General features: G+C 39.5%; 2 protein-coding genes across 6 annotated transcripts in view; both read left to right on the forward strand.

Moving 5' to 3' along the window:
* Window positions 1-1,964: 1,964 nt before the first annotated feature.
* LOC124121526 (high mobility group protein B1-like) lies at window positions 1,965-6,981 on the forward strand. Its single transcript, XM_046484548.2, has 6 exons — window positions 1,965-2,118; window positions 2,979-3,118; window positions 3,553-3,663; window positions 4,454-4,610; window positions 5,529-5,635; window positions 5,840-6,981. Exons 1-6 carry the CDS (start codon window positions 2,115-2,117, stop codon window positions 5,978-5,980), a joined length of 660 nt encoding a protein of 219 aa, XP_046340504.1. The 5' UTR covers window positions 1,965-2,114; the 3' UTR covers window positions 5,981-6,981.
* A 3,550-nt stretch (window positions 6,982-10,531) lies between these two features.
* Window positions 10,532-24,314, forward strand: part of LOC124121546 (ras association domain-containing protein 1-like) — a 100,280-nt gene continuing 86,497 nt past the window's right edge. For 2 of the 5 annotated variants that reach the window (XM_048396952.1, XM_048396953.1), the window contains exon 1: window positions 14,770-16,044. In XM_048396952.1, the coding sequence (XP_048252909.1) occupies window positions 15,624-16,044 (421 nt within the window). In that variant the 5' untranslated portion in view covers window positions 14,770-15,623. Of the gene's footprint in view, window positions 10,677-14,769; window positions 16,045-24,314 lie in introns of those variants that run through there. The other 3 variants (XM_048396957.1, XM_048396955.1, XM_048396956.1) reach the window with 3 other exon arrangements.

Consider the following 24,314-nt stretch of genomic DNA (forward strand, 5'->3'; position numbering starts at 1 on the left):
ATTAATTAATATAGTTTAGGGACTGTACGACACACTATAGCTTGTACGTCTTCTAATGGCTTCAGGCTACTGAGCACAGGCCAGCCCTCTTCTGCCACACCGCCATCGTCTTGTAACAAAATACTTGTGTAATTTACATATACCGGTATTTTAAAATAATGACGTTCAAAAGTTCAAGTCACATGTATAATGTAATAAAACAGTATTATTGAGGACTTCTTTTTTGTGGGTGGAAAAGCACGGGTGTCTCGCGGAGTTGCGTCCCCTACCCTTAATTGTCTTGTCGGTTCAAATTATGATCCTTCGATCTGCACATATATACCTTGGTGTCATTTTGAATTTTCCTTCTCACATTAAGCTGACCTGTCGTAATATAGCTGAGATAGATTTCAAAGCAGCCTCAAATCCAACTCATTCATGTTATTGTGAGTGAGAACGTCTCGTGGTGTGTTCCTGTATAAGGAATGGATGACTTGTAATAATTAAGTCTCAGTTTCGATGTAATACTTGAAAAGAAATCATCATAGTAATCATTATCACATAATATTTCATTGTCTTGAACATACCAATAAATATCACAGTGTATAGAGTCAATGGGGTTGAGACAAAGTGTTAACATGTTTGTTTACAAGTTTGTTTGTTTTTATTTTTTCAATCTATACGTTTAAAACGTTACAAGATCGCAGGCATGGTTGAAGGGCTTGTCAGTAGTTGTTGACCCGGTTCTGACCTAATGAAATACAACTTTCGACTTCAGAGACTTACGAGTACCCGGCCTGATTATGTCAAGGTCACATTCTTCTATGGCCGCTGAATATCCGTGGCGGGAATGATAGCATGACATCACAGAACCCATTCTCCCTTCGTGCGATTTACGCGCTGTTTACAGAAGGGCTTAGTCTGTGTGAGATTTGACTGACCCGCCAAGCGTCTCGATCACGTGACTGGTCCTTTGTTTGCTTGGCGAGTGACCATTGTCTATTGTGCGGGACTGGCTACGCAGGGTGTCTGTCCATGGTGGCATTTCCACTCCAAGCTATTTTCTCGCTCTTTGTTTTTTAAACTGCTTTATATCATCTTTCCAACCCTGCTTTGATTTTGTAAGAGAGAAAGTGAATTCCTCAGGGCAAATAGCTGACCTGCAATTTGGGCGTCGATTTCGTTCAGGGCCGCTACTGAAATAGGTGTAATTACCCTGTCGAATATACATTGACATGAAGTCACAAATCAAGCCTTTGATGCATAAAGATTGCTCACAATGCCAGTTTGAGAAATATTTTTTATACAATTGATAAATTGATAATTAAATGTGCACGAAATGAATTCTTTTAACTGAATGTTGAGATACACAGTTTCAAAGACCACGCATTTTCAAAAGTCCATGCAAAATACACGAAACACGTGTTTAACAGAAGTGGCAGTTGCTAATTGCTCCGTGCGTATTACACTGGATGATAGGCAGTTGTCAAAGCAATAAATATTCATGCCACATGTTGATTGCACGCGGTTCTCATTGCACATTTGATGATGTTGTAAATCCAGTAAAACAAGGGTATCAGATTACTAAAAACCATTACAAGTTAGTTTCGCTTTTAATGGGAACCCAGTTTTGGGCCTCAAGAAATTGTTTCGGAAAATGCAGATATTTTGTACCAAAATATAAAGTGACTTTCACTGGTGTGGTATTTTATACCAATAAATTTGAAGATTATTGCTATTTGGCGAGGAAAATGTGGATTTATAATGGTTTAGCACTCATTCAATAACACTTTCAGATTAAATTGATATATGCGTTCAAATGCTACTTACATTACCACCATATACATCATTTTTACATTCAGAAGAACAGAATTTCCTAAATGTGTTACGTTTCTTTAACATGAAAAGTCCGACAGCACTTTCAAATATAATTCACACTTGATACACAATACAATCAAAGCATTGAAGTTTGACAGGTGCCCGTGAACCAATCAGAGTTGCGCCCCTTTTGGCGGGAAAGGCCATACGGGCTTCCTTTGTTAGACCACGTGAATGGCAAGCTGGCTATAATAACTAGACTGAACCGGCTAGACTAACGCACTGCAGCTAGCATCACAGACAAGAAGAGCAGCAACATGGGTAAGTGAACCTTGATTTCCAATGCCGTCCTTCATCGTTTGATTGAATTTTTGCACTTACTATCGTAGAATATTGTGCTATTCGAGTGCTTTTAAACCCTCGATCGCTACGTAGGAAATTTAGTTTTTGATAACGACCGTCCGGCGACCTGCTCCATTGTCTTGGTTTGTTCTTCAAATGGCCATTTTGAATCCCATGTCCGCGTGGGGACCTGCTAAGGGTCATTTCTTACTATTGAAGCCTTGGATGGTTAGTATTTGGTAATAAGTGGTCAGAACGGGACACACTTTCAGATTTTTTTGTTTATTTTTATGTAGTGAAGGAATATCTTGGATTAGATTGGTATAAAATTTAGCGATAGTATCAAGCACAGATTTGTAAACAAAGCTTGTTTACACACTCCGAGGGAAGAACTCGTGTTAGACGTGAAGTAATATAGATATTCTTGTCTGAAAGTATTCTCGAACGTTGACTAATAGCATGCATGGCTGATTTTGCTTGTTTTTCCATAATGTAAGTGCTAAAACTCGAGGTTTGTAGAAGCAGGAGTAAAATCTGGACCCGAGCTTCAGAAAACATCGCGATTTTTCGATTTAAATATTTGCTTCGAATTTTGCACGATTCTTTTTATTATTCGTGACTTGTTTTGGATAAACATATTTATTGATGTATGACAGAATGCCTTACCTGGATATTTTCACAATCACTGTACACAACAGTTGATCTAACTATTTGTTTACGAAAACAGCATGCATTGAATTGTGGAAGTGTTTCGGCTTTCATGTAGATCGCATAAATGCAAGTGAATTGAGGCTCTTTGGAACCTATTATGACCATGATTGTTTTGTTTCTGATTTTAGGTCGCACGAAAGCCGAATCTCCCAAAAAGAGGAAGAGGGTTAAGGATTTGAACAAGCCAAAGAGGTCCACATCTGCTTATTTCTACTTCCTAGCTCATTGTAGAGAAAAGGCTCAAAAGGAAGGCAGATCTATATCAAAGGTAGAAAAGATGATTCTTAGACATCATATAGGCTCCCATGTGTTTTATCTTAGTGATTTTAAGACTTGCAAGCATGTTAGATATAGAATCGTATAAACATGATAAAAAAACAAACATGTTCAGTGGAGAATATGTACTGTTTTCAAGTTTTGATTTAAAACATTTTTCCAATTGTCAGTTTCGGGTATCATCGATCAAAATTAAGATTTGAAGTCAAGGGGTCATGTCGTAACGTCAATATTTGGAAATATTGATTTGTGAAGGGTCATGGTGTCCTAGATTCAGTACTGTAGCATCACATCTCAAAGGACTCTGTAAGTTTTAAGTTTGCAACTAATCCAGAGCAGTATTTGAGGTTATGGATAAGTTTCATAGATTCTGTAACAAATGTAAACATAATTTCCTTCATGTGTCCATGTTTTTGTACATTCCAGATTGCAGAATTCACAAAAGAATGTTCCGCACTATGGAAAGACATGAATGACACGACAAAGAAACCATTCAATGACAAAGCAGAAACAGACAAGTTGAGATATCAGAAAGAGGTTGGTACATGACCATGTCGTAAAATTGTCACCAAATATATTACATCCCTTATAAAACAATTGCTTCTTAGACAATAGTTTTTGCAGTGGTATAAACTAATAGTTTTCGTCAACTATTCCTTATAATGATAACATAAAGCAATACCTTTAAAATTGGCAAATGTCTACTAGTCCTTATGATAGCTCAACTACTGCGCAGTTTGGCAAGGACTACAGGACTAGTGTCAATTTCTAACACTGCTTTGACTCTATGAAATAAAAATTAAGTAATTTCTTTGCATTTTCAGTAGACTTTACATATACTTTTTTTATGAGCTTCCTAGATGTTTAGAGGGTTTGGACTAGTGGCTAAGCTTACCTACAAAAAGTGTCACTAATTATCGTAAACATCCTGCACTTGAACAGTATTTGCATTGGTATTTTCATGGTATCTTCTCCCACAATGTGGGATTTCAGTGTATTATTAACATTCTATTGGTAACAAACATTTGTTGGAGAAAGTGTGAGGAATGTAAGAGAGGTAGCTCTGATTGTGAACTTCTGCAAGTTCTGAATGACTGCCCAGATCTCCAAGCCAACAGCTGAAGTCTAGTTGCTTAAGTAATAGTGTGACACCAATGTTAACAATTCAGTCTGCAACTTCAGCTACTTTATCATTGATTCTGGTTGGCTTGGTAAGCTTGGTCATTAATAGCCAATCTATCAATCAATATTAATAATGAGCTTCTGTAATGTTTTTTTGCTGGGCATTTAGTGACAGTTTGTAATGTTTGTAAAACTATTCTTTCAGATGGGAAATTACAAACCACCTAAGGGAGGTAAGACTGGTGGGAAGGTAGAAGATGGTAAACCAAAGCGACCACAGTCAGCATACTTTCTCTTCCTTGCCGACCACAGAAAGGACTGCAAGGGCAAAGATATCGGTCACAAAGATATTCTCAGACAAGGTATGGCAATTGTGAATTATATATTAGTGTATGAAAAACTTCTGTGATGCATATAATTTAATTGTAATCTTTCCTGTATATGTGAAGTTTTTGTCTATTTTACTCCTTTATTAAGAGAGCCATCACTTGGGCAGAAGTGAAAGAAATGGATGGTATCCATATTAAATACTATAACACATTTTATAACAGCTGCCAAGAATTCATCAGAAGAGCAAAATTTAATACATATGTTTTTTGTTGAAAAAATAGTCAAATGCTTTTCCTTTTGGCAGAATACATAATCTAAAAGGAAAATGGACGTTTTGATGGGGATATTATTGTTTTGTTCTTTTTTGTTGTAAATGCTGAGGAATAGGGAAATTTAATTCAAATTGGGAAATGTTACCTAATTTGCTGCGGACTCGTGGCCAGGTCTGAGCAGGTCTAGATGCATCCCTCTTTTTACAATTCAGTGTGTTGTGATGTCATTCAATATCATTCACAGTGGTTAAAGTTAAGCATGAAAGGAGTCCTTGTCATAGTTTGTTTTTTAACACCACACTCGGCAATATTCTTTTTTGACAGCTGACTAGGTTACGGAGTATGGACCAGAAATCCAGTGATTTGATATGAGCATGGATCCATACAATTGGTATGAGACATGCATTAACCATGGCAGCAAGCCTGACCACCAAATCCTGTTAGTCAAGAATCATGAGTTGCTGAATACCTATTCTTCATGGGTTTCCTTGTCATAACCCCAGTGTTAAAGTAAAAGATATAGGGAATCCCTAGACCCAAATACTATTGAAGCAAATATCAAGGATCCCTTGAACATTCCTAAGTTCAGCCACTGATAAATATTCTAAATATGCCATGTGTCATCATTGATTTTTACATGCTTTGATAATAAAAAAAAAATATATTTGTTTATTTTAGCTGGTGAGAAATGGCGAAAACTGACTGACGACGAGAAGAAACCATACGAGAAAGGTGCACTTGAAGAGCAGAAGAAATATGAAAAGGCAATGGAAGAATGGAGAAAGGTGGGTTGTTGGCAACATATGTAATTTTGAAGCTGAGAAATCTATTAACTGGTGACAGCCTCTAGGAGTACCATGTTTAATATTTAATGTAATGCTGCATTCTAGTTCTGATATCAAATGCTCAGTGTAGTAAAAAAATGTTGCATGTTTTTATGCCCTGAACTTTGAAAGTCCTGAATTCTCAAAATGCTGTTTCCTTTCTAGGGTGGACCATCTGCTGCCAAGAAGACAAAACAGTCAAATGGCAAGAGTGAAGATGATGATGAAGAGGAGGAAGATGAGGAGGAGGAAGAAGGGGACGATGATGATGAAGAGGAGGAAGACGATGATGAGGATGATGAGTGAAATAAATGAGACAAATGCTCTATTGTTGTGACTGGCAGACCACCAGGAGACTCCCTGTAGCACCGTCTTGCAACATGCCGACCAGACATCTGCTTCAACAAGGATATGTGCTCTGGTCTGGCAATGTTGCATTCAAATTTCCCAGAAGGTGCTGAAAGCTTTAGATCAAAATTTGACAAATGACATTGTTATTGAATTGACAACTTTTGTCATCTAAACCTGCCTTTTGTTCCATACATGTGAAACAAGTTTGAAATTGAGGCAGCTCCAAATAGCAATATTCCAAAATAAATGCCAAAAGACATTCTTGTGAGAAAGTGCTACATATATTCATGTTTGTATTTTTCTAATGGGGTTTAAACTGAGATCTGAACATTTAAGCCTTGTTTTAAAGCTCAGGGACATACACTGCATGTTAATCTCCCTTGGTTATTTTATCACAAGCATAGGAAACGTTTAATTGGAAATGCATTCATTGTCAAGATAGTTTAGAATTGGGCAATTACTATCATCGCCATTCCAAACTGGTTGCATTTTAATAACAGGACTTAGATTGAATAATGTGTTAAATTTAGCTGCATTTCCTCAGTTAGATGTCATAATCATGTTCACTTGACCTGAGCTCAACATTGTACTTAAGATTCTTACTAAGTCAATAAACAAGCCAAAGAAATAATGTGTCTTTATTCAAGTGTTGAGCACAACATATCATGTCTAGCCTAGGGTTGTGTATAGAATAAGTCATGTTTGCATGAACTTGTGAGGCCAGTAAGTTGGAAGTAGGAAGATAAATGGTTTCTCAAGCACTGCTGAGAATCTGCTCACCTGAATCGTCACTCATACTGCTTGGTCATCCATTTGTGTTGTATTCAATGAGGTCTGTAATCTTAGGGCTGATCGTGTTATAGAAAGCTTGACCAGACCACGAGGACCTCATTTTATGTCCGTGTTCGAATTTTAATCATTTTTTTTTCAGTGTTGAATAAATTCTTTTCACAACTCTCAAGTGTTTTGTTTATCCAACAAAACTGTTTTCAATTATTTCAGACCTGTTTATTGTTGAATGCATCTGGAGGTGTATGTAGTGTAAAAGTTTATTGTATAGGCTGGGTAGGACAACACATTAGGACTTGCAATCACTTCTGAGATTTCACAACTGGTCCTTGCAACATTTCCTTTTCGCCTACATGTGGTTATTCAGACAACATTCCTCGGATTAGTCGATGTTTCTGAAAGATGCAAGATTCCTTGGCGACAGTTTGTAAGAGATCTTGTAAATGACATGGAAACATAGTACACTGCGAAAAATATCAATTCTGTTCAAATATTTTAACAATCTACAACCATGCAGATGGCCAAATAAATCTGCTAAAAGACATTTTTAATATGATTGTTGGCAATGAACAAGTTGAGTAGGATTGTTAGTATGTAATATTAACTGCATGTTAATTGTCCTTTGAAAAGACATGGTATAATGGCCTATATGAATGAATCCCCTTTTTTGAAACGGTGACAAAACATAACAAGTATAAAATGTGTTAAAAGGTACATTTTAGGTTTTAATGCAGTGTTTTTCTAATATTTCAATTAAGTAAATTTTTTTTTACCAAAGCTGATTTTCATGGACATACATCGAAACTTTGCAAACATCCTGGGTTTTTTTTCTAAAAAGCTGCCCATCTTTATTTTATTTTTTTTTACCAAAAGGCCTAAATTTGCAAATGTAAGGTGGTAAAAAGGCTAGTTTTCAGCCATTTTTGATAATTATTTTACCAATTTTAAAGTTATTTGTAACCGTACAAATTGGTCACAAGATCCAACCTCCTTTCATTCCCCTGGGTTTTTTTTTTCATGCTGAACCTTTTACTTAGAGTAAGCATGTCTAGTCCAACTCTAACTTAAGACTGTGAAAACATTTCGTTAATATCATGTTTGTTTCAGTAGAACTTTTCCATCTCGTGTTTCATGTGAAATCAAGGAACCTAGACTTGATTATTTTTATATAGCTTGCTTTGTGTCTGATTTGGGTATTCATGTTAAAAATGTTACAAAACACAAACTGATACATGTGTTAGCACTGGAATGGAACCTGTTGCTGCTGTGATAACTGACGATTTGCTCCGGGGCATACCCAGAGTATTGGGGTTCGAAATGACAACAGGTAAGCAGGGATTCCGTTGATGTGGCCTTTATTGTCCTCGTTCCAGTGATCACGCCAATTCGCCATAACATGTAAGGGATTCGGTTGCAATATCATACCATCGTCCGGTTTCATGGTGACCAAGTATGATTGAACAGTATTTTACAAAGTTTGTTGGTTTAACGCGGCACTCAGCAATACTCCAGTTCTATGACGGCGGTCTGTAAATAATCGAGCCTGAACCAGACCATCCAATGATAGACATAATAAGCATCGATCCACGCAATTTGAATACGATGACATGCATCATCAACCATGTCGACGGGCTTGACCACCCGTGTCCGTTGGTCGCCTTTTACGCCGAGAATGGGTTGCTGAACACCTATTATATCCCGGATCTTCATTTTACACAAAGTATTGGTCATTGTATGGATCATAAGTAATTTTTCATGCAGAACGTTTTTGGTAATTGTAATTATATTTGTTGTGAAAGAAAACCAGGTTGTTTTTAAGTTTGGGCACGAGTAAACCTGGTCCAGAATTATATAGCCTTTGTGGCACCGTGCCATGGTGAGGGGATGGGCCAACGAGGGATACACGGGTAGAATATATCTCTTCCCTGTCTTTCAAGGTGATGCTGAATCGTTGAATCGGCTGTTTCAGTCGAAATCTTTCGTTTTTGACGGTCATTTTTAATGACATCAAAGGGTATTGTGGACTTCACACTCGTCCTGGTACCCTTACATGCCGATTTAGGCTAGAAGATATGCAATATCTTATACGATGTGGATAATACAACAAACAAACTCGCGTCAACATGTATGATCAACTTGTTAAGATGGTGAGGGTCAATTAACTAACACTGCAGATACGGCATCAAAATCGTGCGAAAATTGGCTCCCGACTATGCCCTTTGGTCTGTGAGCACAATGCTTCACGATAAAATGGGAAAGTCTATGACCGTTCCACTCGCCACATGGCCGAAGCAATGTCATAGCGACTTAAAAATTGGTATATACTATGACAACCCGATTCTATTTATATATACTCACCGCCAAAAGAAACGCGAAACATAGACAAGTATGTACGTTATGAAGAGATGTATCAATGTACCACTTATTGACAAAACTAAGAGGCGACTAACGGGATCGGGTGGTCAGGCTCGCTGACTTGGTTGGTACATCGTATCCCTCATTCAGGGATGTGAAATCTCCGCGGAAAATCGCGTTGTTTAAAACAGTAGTCCTCGGGAAAAAATCATCTTCCGCGGAATTTTTTTTTAAAAAAACACTCCGAAAAATATGATCGAAAACTGGACTATTGGAGCGGATTTTCCTGTTTTCGATCGGAGCTTTCACAGCATAGGTTTTCGGACATCAAACGTTTTCTGTCACGAATACTTGCACTATAACGTGGGGTGTGGCGTCACATAGAAATTGTAAATACTCAGAGTCAGCTGATGGCTTGTTTTTAAGATAAAGTTGTCTTTTAGCCTGTAAGTGAATGAGATGTTTTACAGTTGTTCATGTGATAAGCGAGAAATTTATGAATGTTTCTGCCGCGTCCAAAACCCCATGTCATGGGGATATATATTGTATTAATGTCTTATGTTTGCAATGGAGTTTTGTTTTTTTCATCAAAGTAAGTACAAGGTAAGTTTTTTTCAATATGCTTCAACATGGGGAAAGGGTCACATTGCACGCTTGTGACAGTTGTCCTTGTGTCTGGGGGATGGGGGTTGAAGTTGATGGCAGTATTGCTCCCAGACCTGGCGGGTAGCCAGGTGCGCGAAAGCAATGCCCGATTTTTTAAAGTACTGATTTAACTTCGAAATTTTACTGCATCTTATTTTACTTATTGACTTTTGCCATTGACTTATTACATTTCTTGGTGTGAATGTTGTCCAAACTGCATGAAATTGCTTAAAATGCAATCAAATGTTTAAAAAATTTCTGGGGGGGGGGGGGGGGGGGGGGGGCATACCCCCAAACCCCCCTAGACTTTTCCTCTCTTTTTTTCGGCAAAACCTGCTCACATCCCTGCTCATTGCATGGATCGATGCTCATGATGTCAATTACAAATGGGTGACGAGCGGCATATTACTCCCCACTCCTCATTTTCTTACACTTTTAATTGAGTGAATTTCAAGACAATAGGGTCCCAGTTAGACCCTGTGATTATTCCAGAATAATATTGTAATGGGATCTGATCGCCACAAAAGCTGATATGGTTGGCGATCTAAGAAAATAGGTCACCGTGATAAAGATGTTCCCATGTGAGTTATCTACATGTATGTTGTGTTATCGTCACTTCCGTACAATATGGACTGTCGCAGGTCAAATATTTAACGGAGCCATATTGTATATTGAAATCAAACTTATTTCACACGTTGAGGTACGGATGGTCAAAGGCGACGCACTTCACTGAAGAGATTCGTCCCTTAACCGTGCAGCGATCTGGCAGTGACGGGTTCGAATTCGAGTTTCTAGCCGATTATACCCGTGGCTGTCTCCAAAGTGATAAACGTACACATGTGGCTGGAATGTTGAAAGTCAGGTAAAACGATACTCGCTCACTAAATCAAAGGGTCTACTCGGTGATTGTTATGGCTGAATGCTGTCATGGTGTCCTGGCGGTATGCATGGGGCGATGCTCATGGTATCAACCACTGTTCGGCTGGCTCAGGATCGATTACAGGTGATAGAACTGGAACAGTGCTGACTGCAGCGTCAAACAACACACCATAAGCAAGGGTAATACTTTTACCTTAAATGAACTCCAAAGATATGTTTGTTTGTTGTTTAACGCCACACTCAGCAATACTCCAGCTCTATGGTCTGTAATTAATCGAGTCTGGACCAGACAATCCAGTAATTGACATCATCAGCATTGATCCACGCATTTGGGATACGATGACATGCATCAACCAAGTCAGCGAGCCTAACCAACCGATCCCGTTACTCGCCTCTTGCGACAATCGGGGCGGTCGGGTAGCCTAGTGGTTAAAGCGTTCGCTCCTTCACGCCGAAGACCCGAGTTCGATTCCCGACATGGGTACAATGTGTGAAGCCCATTTCTGGTGTCCCCTGCCGTGATATTGCTGGAATATTGCTAAAAGCGGCGTAAAACCACACTCACTAACGACAAGCATAGACACCTTTTACAGCAAGCATGGGTTGCTGAAGATCTCTACACCGGATCTTCACAGGTTGCCAAGATATATGAGTATCTTTAAAGCATAATATGATATTATATAGTAGCGTTTTTACTACTATACTACTGCTATCTATAGCGAAAGTAGCCTGTTGTTTTTGTTCACACTACCAATTACAAGGAAAATTCTAGAGAGAAGGAAATGATATTTCAACAAGGTTAGAAATTCAGTCTTGAGTAAATGCCAAACAGGTTCCGTCACTTGTAGAACTGTAGAGACAAAAAGTAGTAAAAAAATATATATCCACTTATGTCACTCCACATCCCAGAGATCAGCCATAGTGTAGCTACTGGCCATTTTGGAAGGATTTTTGTTCATATTTGACAGCTGAATAAGAATAGTATAGCTCAAGAGATAGAAAATTAAGAATTCAGTGGGACAACTTTGGTCTTATTTTCACTGGCAAGAAAGAAAACAAAGTTGCCAGACACGGGCTACCAGGCAGGCGTTTACTTCGCATACTGCTATACTGACAGATGCTGAGTGTTGTAAAGTGACGGTGTAAGTAAATGATGTATAACGCTACAGCCAGTAACGTTTCAGCTACACGTGTATATATATCATGGCGGGTTGTAAATAATCCGAGTCTTCCCCGGCCAGACCAATACTTCTTTGTTCTTTAGCGTCGCACTCAGTAATATTCCAGCTATATATATGACGAGGTCTGTAAATAATCGTTGGTTGGTTGGGTTTGTTGTTTAACGCCGCGCTCCAGACAATGCAGTGATTAATATCATGAGCATCGATCCACGCAATTGGGATCGATGACATGCATCAACCAAGTCAGGGAGCCGGACCACACGATCCCGTTAGTCGCCTTTTACGTCAAGCAGGGGTTGCAGAAGACCTGTTCTACCCCGGATCTGAGTTACTCCAAACCAATTTATATTGACTGAAATGCGCCAGGGCATCGGGTATACCGATGAACAAGTTGACTCAGAGTCGGCAATCACAGGGTTAATGCGCAAGTCGGCACATCTGCATTTGGATGACCAGGTCTCTATTTGTTACGACTTTTTGATATCGTTGGTTCACATTTTCCTAAAACGTGCATTACAATTTGATTTTGTTGTAGCAACGATCCATATTAAAACATGCTTTGTTGCTATATCTATGAACTTGTTTACGCTTGCAGTATTCTGATGCACATGTACTCATTGTGAAATCTGCGTTGATTTCTTATATAGGTACTCGGCAAGTCTAGGTGAGAATGTTACCATGCATTCGTGGTGTTGTTTGCTCCTATACATTGACAGCCCCGTTAATCCGGACTGTACCGTTCCCAGTGACATCGTCTGGATTAACGAATCACGTATAAACAGAGGAAAATGTCCCTCTTGTCTTGATGCAACTTTTCATACAAGAGTTATTTTATATATTACCCACAGGGACACGGATGCCTCTTTAATTATTTATTATCCTCACTGAAATTAATATTTTTTGCGTCATATTGATTGTCCACTTCAATTGTTCTATTGTGTTTATTGTTTGCGATGCGGCCATATCAACACATTGTCGCAAATAATTGAAGATGACGTCATCCATTGTTCATTACCTCACAATCTTCAGCGAGACGTAATTCTACAAATAGACTGACTCAATGGGGTCTGCACTTGTGATTGCGAAACTCCCACTCTACATTTACAAGAGTGTGGGTAATATACTGATGGAAATAAATAAGGGAACACACAGTTTAAGACACAATCAAGTGATATACTATTATGGATTTCCATCCTTGTCTACACCAAATACGCTTTGGAAACAATGCACACAGAAACAACTGAACATTTGATTCTGACATGTGTTGGATTTTATATGCGCGCTATTTTAAAGTACCATCAGTAAATCTTACTGCCCCATTTTTTTCATGTTCCTTGATGCGTTTCCATCAGTATATATAGAATAATTTTGCAAATCTCAGACGTCCAGTTGCGCGAGCGTTGTCTCACTTAAAATGCAACCTCAAAGTAACAAAGTACTGCGTAATAAGATTTAAAATACAGCCCGAAAGATGAAAAATAAATAAAAATAAATACATAAATAAATGAAAACAAAAACAAATACAACATTAATATGCTGCACGGTGATGTCAAGCAAAATATTTATAATACGTCGTGCATTTTATCCGTGCTGCATTTGAACTAGCCCGTATATTCGTACTGCACGTGATTTTGTTGGATTTGATTGTTGAAGCCATTCGTAATGTACGTGCTTAGAATGAATGCATGAGCTTAAAATCTACATTGCAGAATGTAGGTCAGTATGCTGTCATTTCGTTACAGATGTTCTACATTTGAAACAATAGAGTGAGTCATGCTGACCCATGCAGTGACATGTGTTTGTTGGCCAGGCTCGGTTTCCTTATGTTTTGTTTGTTTGTTTGTTTAAAGTCGCACTCAGCAGTATTCCAGCCATATGATGGTGATCTGTAAATAATTGAGTCTGGACCAGACAATCCAGTGACTGATAACATGAGCATCGATCACGCAATTGGGATACGATGACATGCATCAACCAAGTCAGAGAGCCTGACCACCTGATCCCGTTAGTCGCCTCTTACGACAAACATAGTCGCCTTTTGCGTCAAGCATGAGTCACTGAAGACCTATTCTTACCCGGATCTTCACGGGTCGGTTTCCTAATGTCAAAATGCATATTAGTGTAAATTTGTTTTTTGAATAGAGGTTTCAACAAGTTGAATAAATATTTGAATGGTATTTAGAAGTGATACACATGAGGAAGTGTATTTATGGATATATATGATAACTTCTTTATTATGGGGAACACAACAATTGTTATGTTATACTTTTGTTGTTCTTTCACATACATACATACATACATACATACATACATACGTACGTACGTACGTACGTACGAGTGATGTAACGATATGTAGCACGTCAAAGAATGAGGCTGTCTGAAGTTAACATTGACTTTTAAAAACGTAAAAATAACTACAGAACGTGAATATTGACGAAATATTCTTCCATTGGAATAGGAAAATATACTATAGGCTTTAGACGGGATATACAAATATGATTTCAAAAACATTATTGTAACAAAACGAATATCTAATAGTCGCGAAAGAGTGTTTAGATATTTACATAATTAAAATCAAAAGCATTTTAAACAAAATTACAAAAAAATGTAGGTGATATTGAATAAACTATGCAAAAATGTTATTTCATATTTTCCCATGCAATTATCTTTATAGGTGATATTATACAAATCGTAATTGTATGACTTACTTCATAATATACATAAATCTTTCGCCACCAAGTAGTGAGGAAGAAACCCGTTTGTTGAAGGTGAAATGCATTGAACAGGTGCGCGTTTTATTTTTTTAGCGGTTGGTATATATTATAGACTCGCTATCCCGGTCTCGGTTTAATAGAATGGCGAAATATTTGACTGTGTGAACGAGGCTATGAAAAGGGGAGGGAATATGGCTGGTAAATGTATGACCTCGCTGAGTGAAGAGAGCCTGAGAGATAAGATTTCGTCTTTGTTCACAGTGTCTGTATGGACTCGTTAATTCAACGAGTTGTTCTAACCTAGCGGGCCTTGTTCAAGAAAACATCAGCTGCTGTTGTTGTGTCTGGCGATTTTTCTTTCTCGGTGTTGTTGTCGTCGGCCATGCTCGGAGTTTGACGGAAGTTGAAAATGGAGTCTTCCTGTGTCGTCAAATGTTTCTACTTTGAGCTCGGTGACTCACAGTGCTAGCGTGTTCTTTGTCTCATTGGCTGTCGCCTGCTCGCGGAGTTCTCTCAGGCGGAATCAGTCTGTTCTGTTAGTATTGTTGCATCAGCTGTTCCAACAGGTTGAAATGATTTTCGGTTTGCGATCACCATTTTCGAGAAGTTGGGAAGAATCGCTGAATTAAACATATACAGTGGGTGTCATGTCATGAAGAAAGGTGCATGTGATTGATTTCATAGTTCCTTCTGTTTTGAGTTGGTATTTCAATATAGGCGGGAAGAGTGTATAACTGTTTGACAAGATTCCCAATGAATCTAAAATTGACAGTCAACACAGGCCTTTGACATTTTGTGTTTTGTTTGCTTTACACGGATGGGTTCAAAAAAGAAAATTTAACAAGGAATTAGAAAGTAGACGTGCTGGTTGGGGAAAGCTCCTCCCGTCACTGGACAAATAGTTAAATTTGAACCAGTTATCTGATGAGCCGATGTAGTAACTAAGTGCAAAGAATTTGTTACACATTTATGAAACAATTTTGTTGTTCAAAGGAGTGCCAGAAGATTATCGACAAATTTGTTTGCCTCACGTAGATGGCAAGAGAATATTTTGAGGATATTTACATCCAGGAAGTTGAGAAAGTTATGGCCGCAGCCAACTCGGTGTCAGGAAATTGCTCAGAAAGTACTTCTCCTGACATATTCAATGCTATCAAAAGGAGAATTGTGAAAGTGCAGGCAAATATTGGACAAAATTATAAAAATGTCATGCAAGGTATTGGATTGCAATTGAAAAAGAGGAATGACAGCCGCAGCAATGACGATGACACCCATGTCCTGAACCTGGCTAATTCTTGTTTTTACCAGGAGCACATTGAAATGGAAAGCATTGACAGTGAAGGAAGACTTGGTCGGGGTCATGATTTTGTGACATGCCAGTTGACAAATCCTACTTGGTGTGACAAGTGTGGGGACTTCATCTGGGGACTCTACAAGGAATGTCTACGATGTAAAAGTAAGTCATTTTATTGAACCAACTGTTAAAACAAGTGCACACACCCACACACTATAACGCGCCATGTGCTTTCTACAATGTCCCATCCTTCCCTACATCACAATTCTTGTTACAATGCTATGTCTTGGCAGTGGATAAATAAATTACTTTCATTTTTAAAGACTTATCAATTTGAGTTTGTTGCTTGACCTTTTCTTCCAGCAGACCCAAGTTCAATTATATTTGGCTTGTAAACAATGTTCGTTCTGACCTACTTTAAGTTAAGTCCCATCTCATGTCACTTTAACTTGCCGCCAGTGGGAGAATACTTGAAGTGATTATGGTGGCTACATGTTATAGAGTCACATCTGCATGTTTTGCTAGTGGTATATTTTGACAGCCTAAACAGCAAGGCTAGATTTAGTTGTACTAGAGGTACCATGTGAACCTTCAACACCACATATAATTGATATCTTTGTCATAACTGTGCAGTATTCATGTAATTTCTCTCACAGTAGTACTATTAGTGAACTGTTGTCAGTTTCCTGTTAAATTAACCACTTTAGGTAATGCTTCATGGGGCTGATCAATTTTGAATTTCTTTTATTTCCAGTTTTGTACTTATACCGTATTCGACGTATTAAGCGCCCGGGGCGCTCTCAAAATTTGAAATAGTGGGCTCTTATTAGAATATAATTTTGGTGAGAACAAAAAACAGAGTTGAAAATTGTAAATTTCGTACAGTAGTTTATGCTGACAGCCTGAAATGATTCAAAAGAAAAGTATGTACGTATCATACACGAGAGATATATTTTCCAGAATTTAATTGCCCACAATTAAGGGTGCATATAACACACAAGTGAGTGTTATACACGAATCAATAAGTCTTGTGTACATTGATCAATCGGAAATATCGCCATGGGCGCTTATCATGCTTATTAGAGCGGGGCGCTTATTACGTCGAATACGGTAATATTGAAACATCAGGAATCATGAGTTGATTGTGACAGGATGGGCAGTCAGGGTTTGTCTGTTCCGACATGTGACTGTGAGAAGAAGGTCTGTTGTGAGCCCTTCCCCTTGTACAAATGTAGACTTACATATAGTCTATTAAGTCTTTTATTACACAATACATTTCTCTTTTCCACTTCTAGAATCTATATTTTAATGCTGACAGAATACAGCTTGCTAGACTTGCCTGTTTTATTATCTAGGTTAGTTTTAGTTAAATTAAAAGCAGTTATTCCACTTCTAGAATCTATATTTTAATGCTGACAGAATACAGCTCGCTAGACTTGCCTGTTTTATTATCTTGATTAGTTTTAGTTAAATTAAATGCAGGTATTCCACAGTCATGGTGTAGGACTAGTAGAAATGTTTTTGGTTAAGTTATATTTGAAAATAATAACCAGTGATAACAGGTCAGCATGAACAGTTATTAATGAAATAAGACAAGTACATGTGTGTCAGTTTCTGAAGATACTTTATGTAAGTAAGGATAAGATATATAGATGAACAACTTCTTTATTACAATTAGGAGCGACGTTTCCGTGTAGGTTCTAACACCGTTATGAAGCAAGTGATGTACAAAGTATGGTTGACAAGTATTAATACAGGTAGAAGGCAGTGTTTATACAAATAATTTATGTCTATACTTACAGACATAAAACTAACTAGAACTAATACTAACATTTCTTCCTTTGATAAAATATTGTACTGGCACATACACACATAATGGATACTGATCTTATATCAGTGTGTACCTTGATGACAGTACAGAGAGACTTTGTATTGTTGTTTATTATATATGTTGGGTGGTAGAATCTTTCTTTGGGGATATATGAAGAATGAATGATTTATTATCAGTGTTGATAATCAATTCAGATAAATCAGTATGAAGAAAACAAAGAGCATCTAATTTTAACTGGCCCCCTTCAGGTTTTTGTATCTTTACCTTGTTAACAGTCTTAATGGTAAACATTATCCTACCCAGGGCGTACAGTAATCAGGTTAAATCATCCCTTTATTGCACGTGTTGTTTGCATTAAGTAAATATGAAGCAGACATGTTATCAGTCAGAATCCAGCTACCTCCGCTCGCCTCACTCCAGGTGTAGGTACCCCCTCCTCTTCACACATCAGTTACCTGGACCGACATCTGTTGTATCGTGTACTCGTTAACCATGTTAACATGTCCATAGTGTTGAACTTTCACCGAGGCTGTCATGATTAGAATTAAAGTTGGAACCATACCTTGTCAAGGCATTAAGATTAACATTATGTTCTGACATGCTGCTCATCTCTTCCCATCAGCAGTATGAAAGCCTTGTGGTGGGAGCCTTGGTTTATCTCTGGGTAGATCCGGGTTTCCTTTCCTGGCATACCGCCTCCGTGGTCTAGTGGTAGAGCGTCCGCCCAGAGAGCAGAAGGTCCAGGGTTCAATCCCCGGCCGCGTCATACCAAAAGACGTTAAAAGATGGTACTTGTTGTTACCCTGTCTGGCGCTCGGCATTAAAGGGCTAAAACAAGGACTGGTCGGCTCGGAGTCAGTATACTGTGTCTGAGTTGGGTATTCATGTTAAACTGCGGCATGGTATCTCAGTGTGCTAGCACCATAAATCGGCATCAGTCCGGACTAGTACAAGCAGCCACACACACATGTGCATGCACGTCGCTATATAAGTGCAATAATCTTGGACGCGACGTTAAACCCCATTTCACCTCACCTCACCATTCCTGGCATGGGTACAATGGGTGAAGCGGGGACAGACATGGTCCCTAGTCTGTTAGTACAAGACGAGTGAAAATCCAGAGTGACTTGTTGTTTACTCTGAAAATCTCTGGAGATATTTTTCATACACCACTAGTCTGAAATGAGCTGCAGCTCATTGGTTTCACCAAAGTGGGAAGATCTGTGGTAAGGTCAGCACCCCATGATGTTGCTATACCGGTAATATAGTCCATGCAGCCATTGGATTGTCTGGTCCAGGCATGATCATATTACAGGTCACTGTGGACAGGATCAGCTTTCTCTGGGATATGAATGCCAGATTCAGTGGTCAGTTTGTTTGTGTGTTTCTCCAGTGGTGAAATATCTACTGCCAGCTTCACTTGGGGCTTTCCCCCTGACACGCTTTGGTTAACTGGACAACTGTTTAAAGCAGCAATAACCCAACTTCTTCAGGGGGCATGGGTGGCCCAGTTGTCGAAGTTCGCTGTACAGAGTTGCGTCCCTTGGGCAGACCAGAAACCTATGATTGTGGGTTTGAATCCCGGTTTGCCCTGATTATGTTTCTTGGTTGGTCAGCACCATACCCATGCTTGTGGGTTTCACCAAAGTGGTAAACATCTGAGACCTGCATCATTTCGGTCTTTCCTCCAACATTAAGCTGACATGCGGCGCTATAACTGGAAAACTGTTAAAAGCGGCGTTTAACCCAACTCACTCACTTCACTCACTCACTCACTCACTCACTTTACTCACTCACTCACTCATTTTACAGGTCACTGTGATGTGACAGACTTTTACTGACTGATCATTCACCAATGGAAATTGGAATCTATTTGACTGTACAGAGCAATTGATTATCCTCGAAAAATATGTTCATATGGATTCCCTTCCTTAGTCATGACAGGATCAGCTTTCTCTGGGATATGAATGCCAGATGCAGTGGTCAGTTTGTTTGTGTGTTTCTCCAGTGGTGAAATATCTACTGCCAGCTTCACCATGTTCACTTCGGCCTTTCCCCCTTTTGTTAGGTGACACGCCATGGTTAACTGGACAACTGTTCAAAGCAGCAATAACCCAAATTCTTCACTCACTCACCCACTTAATTGAACAGTACCAGTGGGAACTCAAGGGTAGAAAAGATCCTACGACAGTAGCCTGTGATTTACTCTGTGTCACAGTCCTTGAACCATGCATATTATTTTCCATTCCGCCCAACCCAAGCTATTTAGATGTAGTTGCTTGTAGTCTATCAACACTACATATTTTCGGAGACTAAGTCTAGTCTACCTGTGATTGTAAGAGTGGATGAGGTGGTCAGACTCGTCGGTTGATTGTGTGTCATCATTCCCCAACGGTGTGGATAGTTGCTCATTATGTCAGTCACTGGACTGACTGGTCCAGATAGGCCACAATCATATGACTTCTGAGTGCAGTGTTAGGCAACAAACAAACAAATGATGTTGACAAAATTGCATGTTTTGAGTAGGGCCGGGACAAGTCCATATTTACTACCGAGGTACCACATCCATTGTTACACAACCCTACCTGGGTGCCTGCTGTAGGTGCCCAGGGTTGGGTACAAAATGTCTGGTTGGCAGCTGTTTTTTCCAGAGCCCTGGCAAAAACCATTTTGATACAGGGATGAAACAATCTGGTCATGCATACACTGAGGTTGACTGAAGGTGTATCTTTACTCAAACAAATAAAAGTCATACACATAAGGATTGAGTGCTTACTCAGAAAGAAACGTGAACATTAGCAACTTGTAGTGTAACCATGGAGTTTTAATTGTTATTGTCATTAAACAATGAATCACATGAGTAACCATAAGTCAGGGTGGTGTCCTATGCAGAGCTCTCAAGTTTTTTCTTGATGGTTTCTATTTCAATTGGTTTATCACATTTTCATTGGGTAACCAATATTTTTTCACTCATATATTCATCACTCTTTTGATTTTTTCCCAAAATGAGTGAACATTTTGAGATTTTAAAAAAATGAAATAGTGTCTAGATATATATAACGGTTCTAAATATAGGCTTGACTCTGAAGGTAAATTAGCTTGTAAGCTTCATTTGGTATTTATGCGTGCTTTTTTTATACATTTGAGTTTTTCATTTAATACATGCATTTCTGTACGCAAGTTAATTGAAAGTGATTGGGTTTTGAATGTTTTTTTTGGGTATTTTACGCTAATACGCAGCTCATCTGTAGCTCTGCCTATGGGTACAAGGACCTAGTCAGGACCGACTCGAGTATCCGAGATACCTGTCCCAGCCCTAGTTGTGAGGGTATCTATGAACTACACTGCTGCTGTAACAGCTGACACTGGGTCACACAGTGGGAGACCGATCAATAGACATTAAGTCGTGTACTTGATTTGAGAATTGTATACTTGTCATGTGATCAGCTGAAGACATGTTGGTCTCCACGACTTAATTAAAGCTTCAGATTCTAAATGTGACATCATTTGTAGTTGAATGAAGGGTGAAATTAATACCAGCCAAAATCGATTAAAAACCTGATTTGACTAAGCTGGTGAATAGTTTCAGGAAGCTTTAGATAAAATGGTTGAGGAAAGTTAGGGACATATATCTTATTACAATTCGATTTTGTGTGTGTGTGTGTGTGTTGTTGACAGCATGAAAGAGTAAATATTTGGTTATTGTTATCTGCAGATTTCAGTAAGGTATCCCGGTAGGATATTTTATGACAGTGTTAAAAATTATTGAGATTTATTATTGATCTGTGATCTTGTTCAAACCTACACAGTGACACCAACAGCTGTCTATTTCTGCATCTGTGTTGTTGTGTACAGTAAAACCCTAGTACCTAGTGGTGACCCGTGAAGAGCCGGGGTAGAATAGGTCTTCAACAACCCATGCTTGCCGCAAAAGGCGACTATGCTTGTCGTAAGAGGTGACAAACGGGATCTGGTGGTCAGGCTTGCTGACTTCGTTGATGCATGTCATTGTATCCCAAATGTGTAGATCAGTGCTCATGATGTCAATCACTGAATTGTCTGGTCCAGACTAGATTATTTACAGACCATCGTCATACAGCTGGAATATTGCTGAATGCGGCGTTAAACAACAAACAAACAAACCTTGTGGTGAAGTGGATTCAGCATCTGCCTGGAGAGCCAAAGGTTCATGGTTCAATCCCTAGCCACATCATACCGTTAAAAGACATTAAAAGATGGTTCTTGTTGTCACCTTGTCTGGCGCTCAGCATTATGGGTATAAAACAAGAACTGGTCGAACTGCTCGGAATCAGTATACTGTGTCTGAGTGGGGTATCTGTGTTAAACTGCGGCATGGAATTTCAGTTGGATAGAACTATAAAACTGGCATTAGTCCAGACTAGTACAAGCAGCCACACACAAATGCACACACATGCATGCGTGTTGCTATGTAAGTGCAATAACCTTGAACATGATGTAAACCCCATTTCACCTCACCACACCTTTTCTAGTTACTGGTGATGGCTGAATCTACCTTCATAAATCAGTAACAGTTGCAAGCAGTTGTACCATATTGAACACTGGAAATCTTATTCCCTGAATGTGTGTGTATACCACATTCTAACAGTCGTTGATGGGAATGTGTGAAGCTGTGACATCTAAACCCCTATAACTCCTAGATTCCTCACACCCCAATATCATATTTTTTCGTTTAGAGGTGCCTGCAGCAATTAGCAATCCGATTGTCTAGTATTACTGTGAAGGCAACAGTAGCTGCCTACAGTGGTAGAGAGACAGTGTGTGAGGGTTACCTTGGTGTTGTTTGGTGCTGACAGTATAAATATACACTCTGGCACTAGGTTACCAATCCCAGCTGTAGGTATACACACTGTCTGATCTATCCGTCTTCTTCACCACCAGACAGGTGCTTGGCATAAACAGAGTATACAAACAGGCGGTCTTGTAGTTCATGTCTTGTTCAGGTCTCCGATTCCTGGCAGGGTAGACACTAGCTTGAGCCACAAGGCTTGTTACTGGACTGCAGGGTAGACACTGGCTTGAGCCACAAGGCTTGTTACTTGACTGCAGGGTAGACGCTGGTCACGATGACAAGGCTTGTTACTGGACTGCAGGGTAGACACTAGGTACAGTGACAATGCTTGTTACTGGACTGCAGGGTAGACACTAGCTTGAGCCACAAGGCTTGTTACTGGACTGCAGGGTAGACACTAGCTTGATCCACAAGGCTTGTTACTGGACTGCAGGGTAGACACTGGCTTGATCCACAAGGCTTGTTACTGGACTGCAGGGTAGACACTAGCTTGAGCCACAAGGCTTGTTACTGGACTGCAGGGTAGACACTAGCTTGAGCCACAAGGCTTGTTACTGGACTGCAGGGTAGACACTAGCTTGATCCACAAGGCTTGTTACTGGACTGCAGGGTAGACACTAGCTTGATCCACAAGGCTTGTAACTGGACTGCAGGGTAGACACTAGCTTGATCCACAAGGCTTGTAACTGGACTGCAGGGTAGACACTAGCTTGATCCACAAGGCTTGTGACTGGACTGCAGGGTAGACACTAGCTTGATCCACAAGGCTTGTTACTGGACTGCAGGGTAGACACTAGCTTGAGCCACAAGGCTTGTAACTGGACTGCAGGGTAGACACTAGCTTGATCCACAAGGCTTGTTACTGGACTGCAGGGTAGACACTAGCTTGATCCACAAGGCTTGTAACTGGACTGCAGGGTAGACACTAGCTTGATCCACAAGGCTTGTTACTGGACTGCAGGGTAGACACTAGCTTGAGCCACAAGGCTTGTAACTGGACTGCAGGGTAGACACTAGCTTGATCCACAAGGCTTGTTACTGGACTGCAGGGTAGACACTAGCTTGAGCCACAAGGCTTGTTACTGGACTGCAGGGTAGACACTAGCTTGATCCACAAGGCTTGTTACTGGACTGCAGGGTAGACACTGGCTTGAGCCACAAGGCTTGTTACTGGACTGCAGGGAAGACACTGGCTTGATCCACAAGGCTTGTTACTGGACTGCAGGGTAGACACTGGCTTGATCCACAAGGCTTGTTACTGGACTGCAGGTTTTATGGATACAGTTTATAAAAATGTGTACTTTGCTGGGACTTATTCCCTGAGGGAAAATGGTTGTTTTCTTTGATTGGTACCTGAAGGAAAACAAACACTTTTAAACATGTTAAACAAAAAATGAAAACGTTATTTGTATGTCATGGTGAACAAACTGAAATGAGATAAGTCTGATAGTATACAGTAATTGTGAAGATACAGTCAGTGTTTATTTCCCAGGCCCTCTAGGTTACATGCTGTGCCCGAGCTGAGATGTGCTCCATGATAAAACCCAGGACTCAGGTGTTAGATTAGCGCCATGATAATGTTCTTACAAACCTACTTCTGGTGTAGGTGCAGTGGGAGGGAATTACTGCCCTGTAATATGTCTTGTTAGTGGTTGGCTATGAGTGAAAATATGGAGGTATTGCACAAGTTCCTTAGTTACTGCCTTTTGTTTGAGTGTTGTGTTATGGAGTTATTAACAACCTGAGTGTTGTTGAGTTTTCTCCGTAATA

This window comes from Haliotis rufescens, unplaced genomic scaffold (assembly GCF_023055435.1).
Source record: "Haliotis rufescens isolate VD_foot unplaced genomic scaffold, xgHalRufe1.0.p SCAF_16, whole genome shotgun sequence".
NCBI lineage: Eukaryota > Metazoa > Mollusca > Gastropoda > Lepetellida > Haliotidae > Haliotis > Haliotis rufescens.

Bases quoted from the DNA above. Each gene is read 5' to 3' on its own strand.
- LOC124121526 (XM_046484548.2), top strand. The intron at 4,611-5,528 runs GTATGGCAATTG...TGTTTATTTTAG, and splicing joins CAAAGATATTCTCAGACAAG to CTGGTGAGAAATGGCGAAAA. The intron at 5,636-5,839 runs GTGGGTTGTTGG...TTTCCTTTCTAG, and splicing joins CAATGGAAGAATGGAGAAAG to GGTGGACCATCTGCTGCCAA.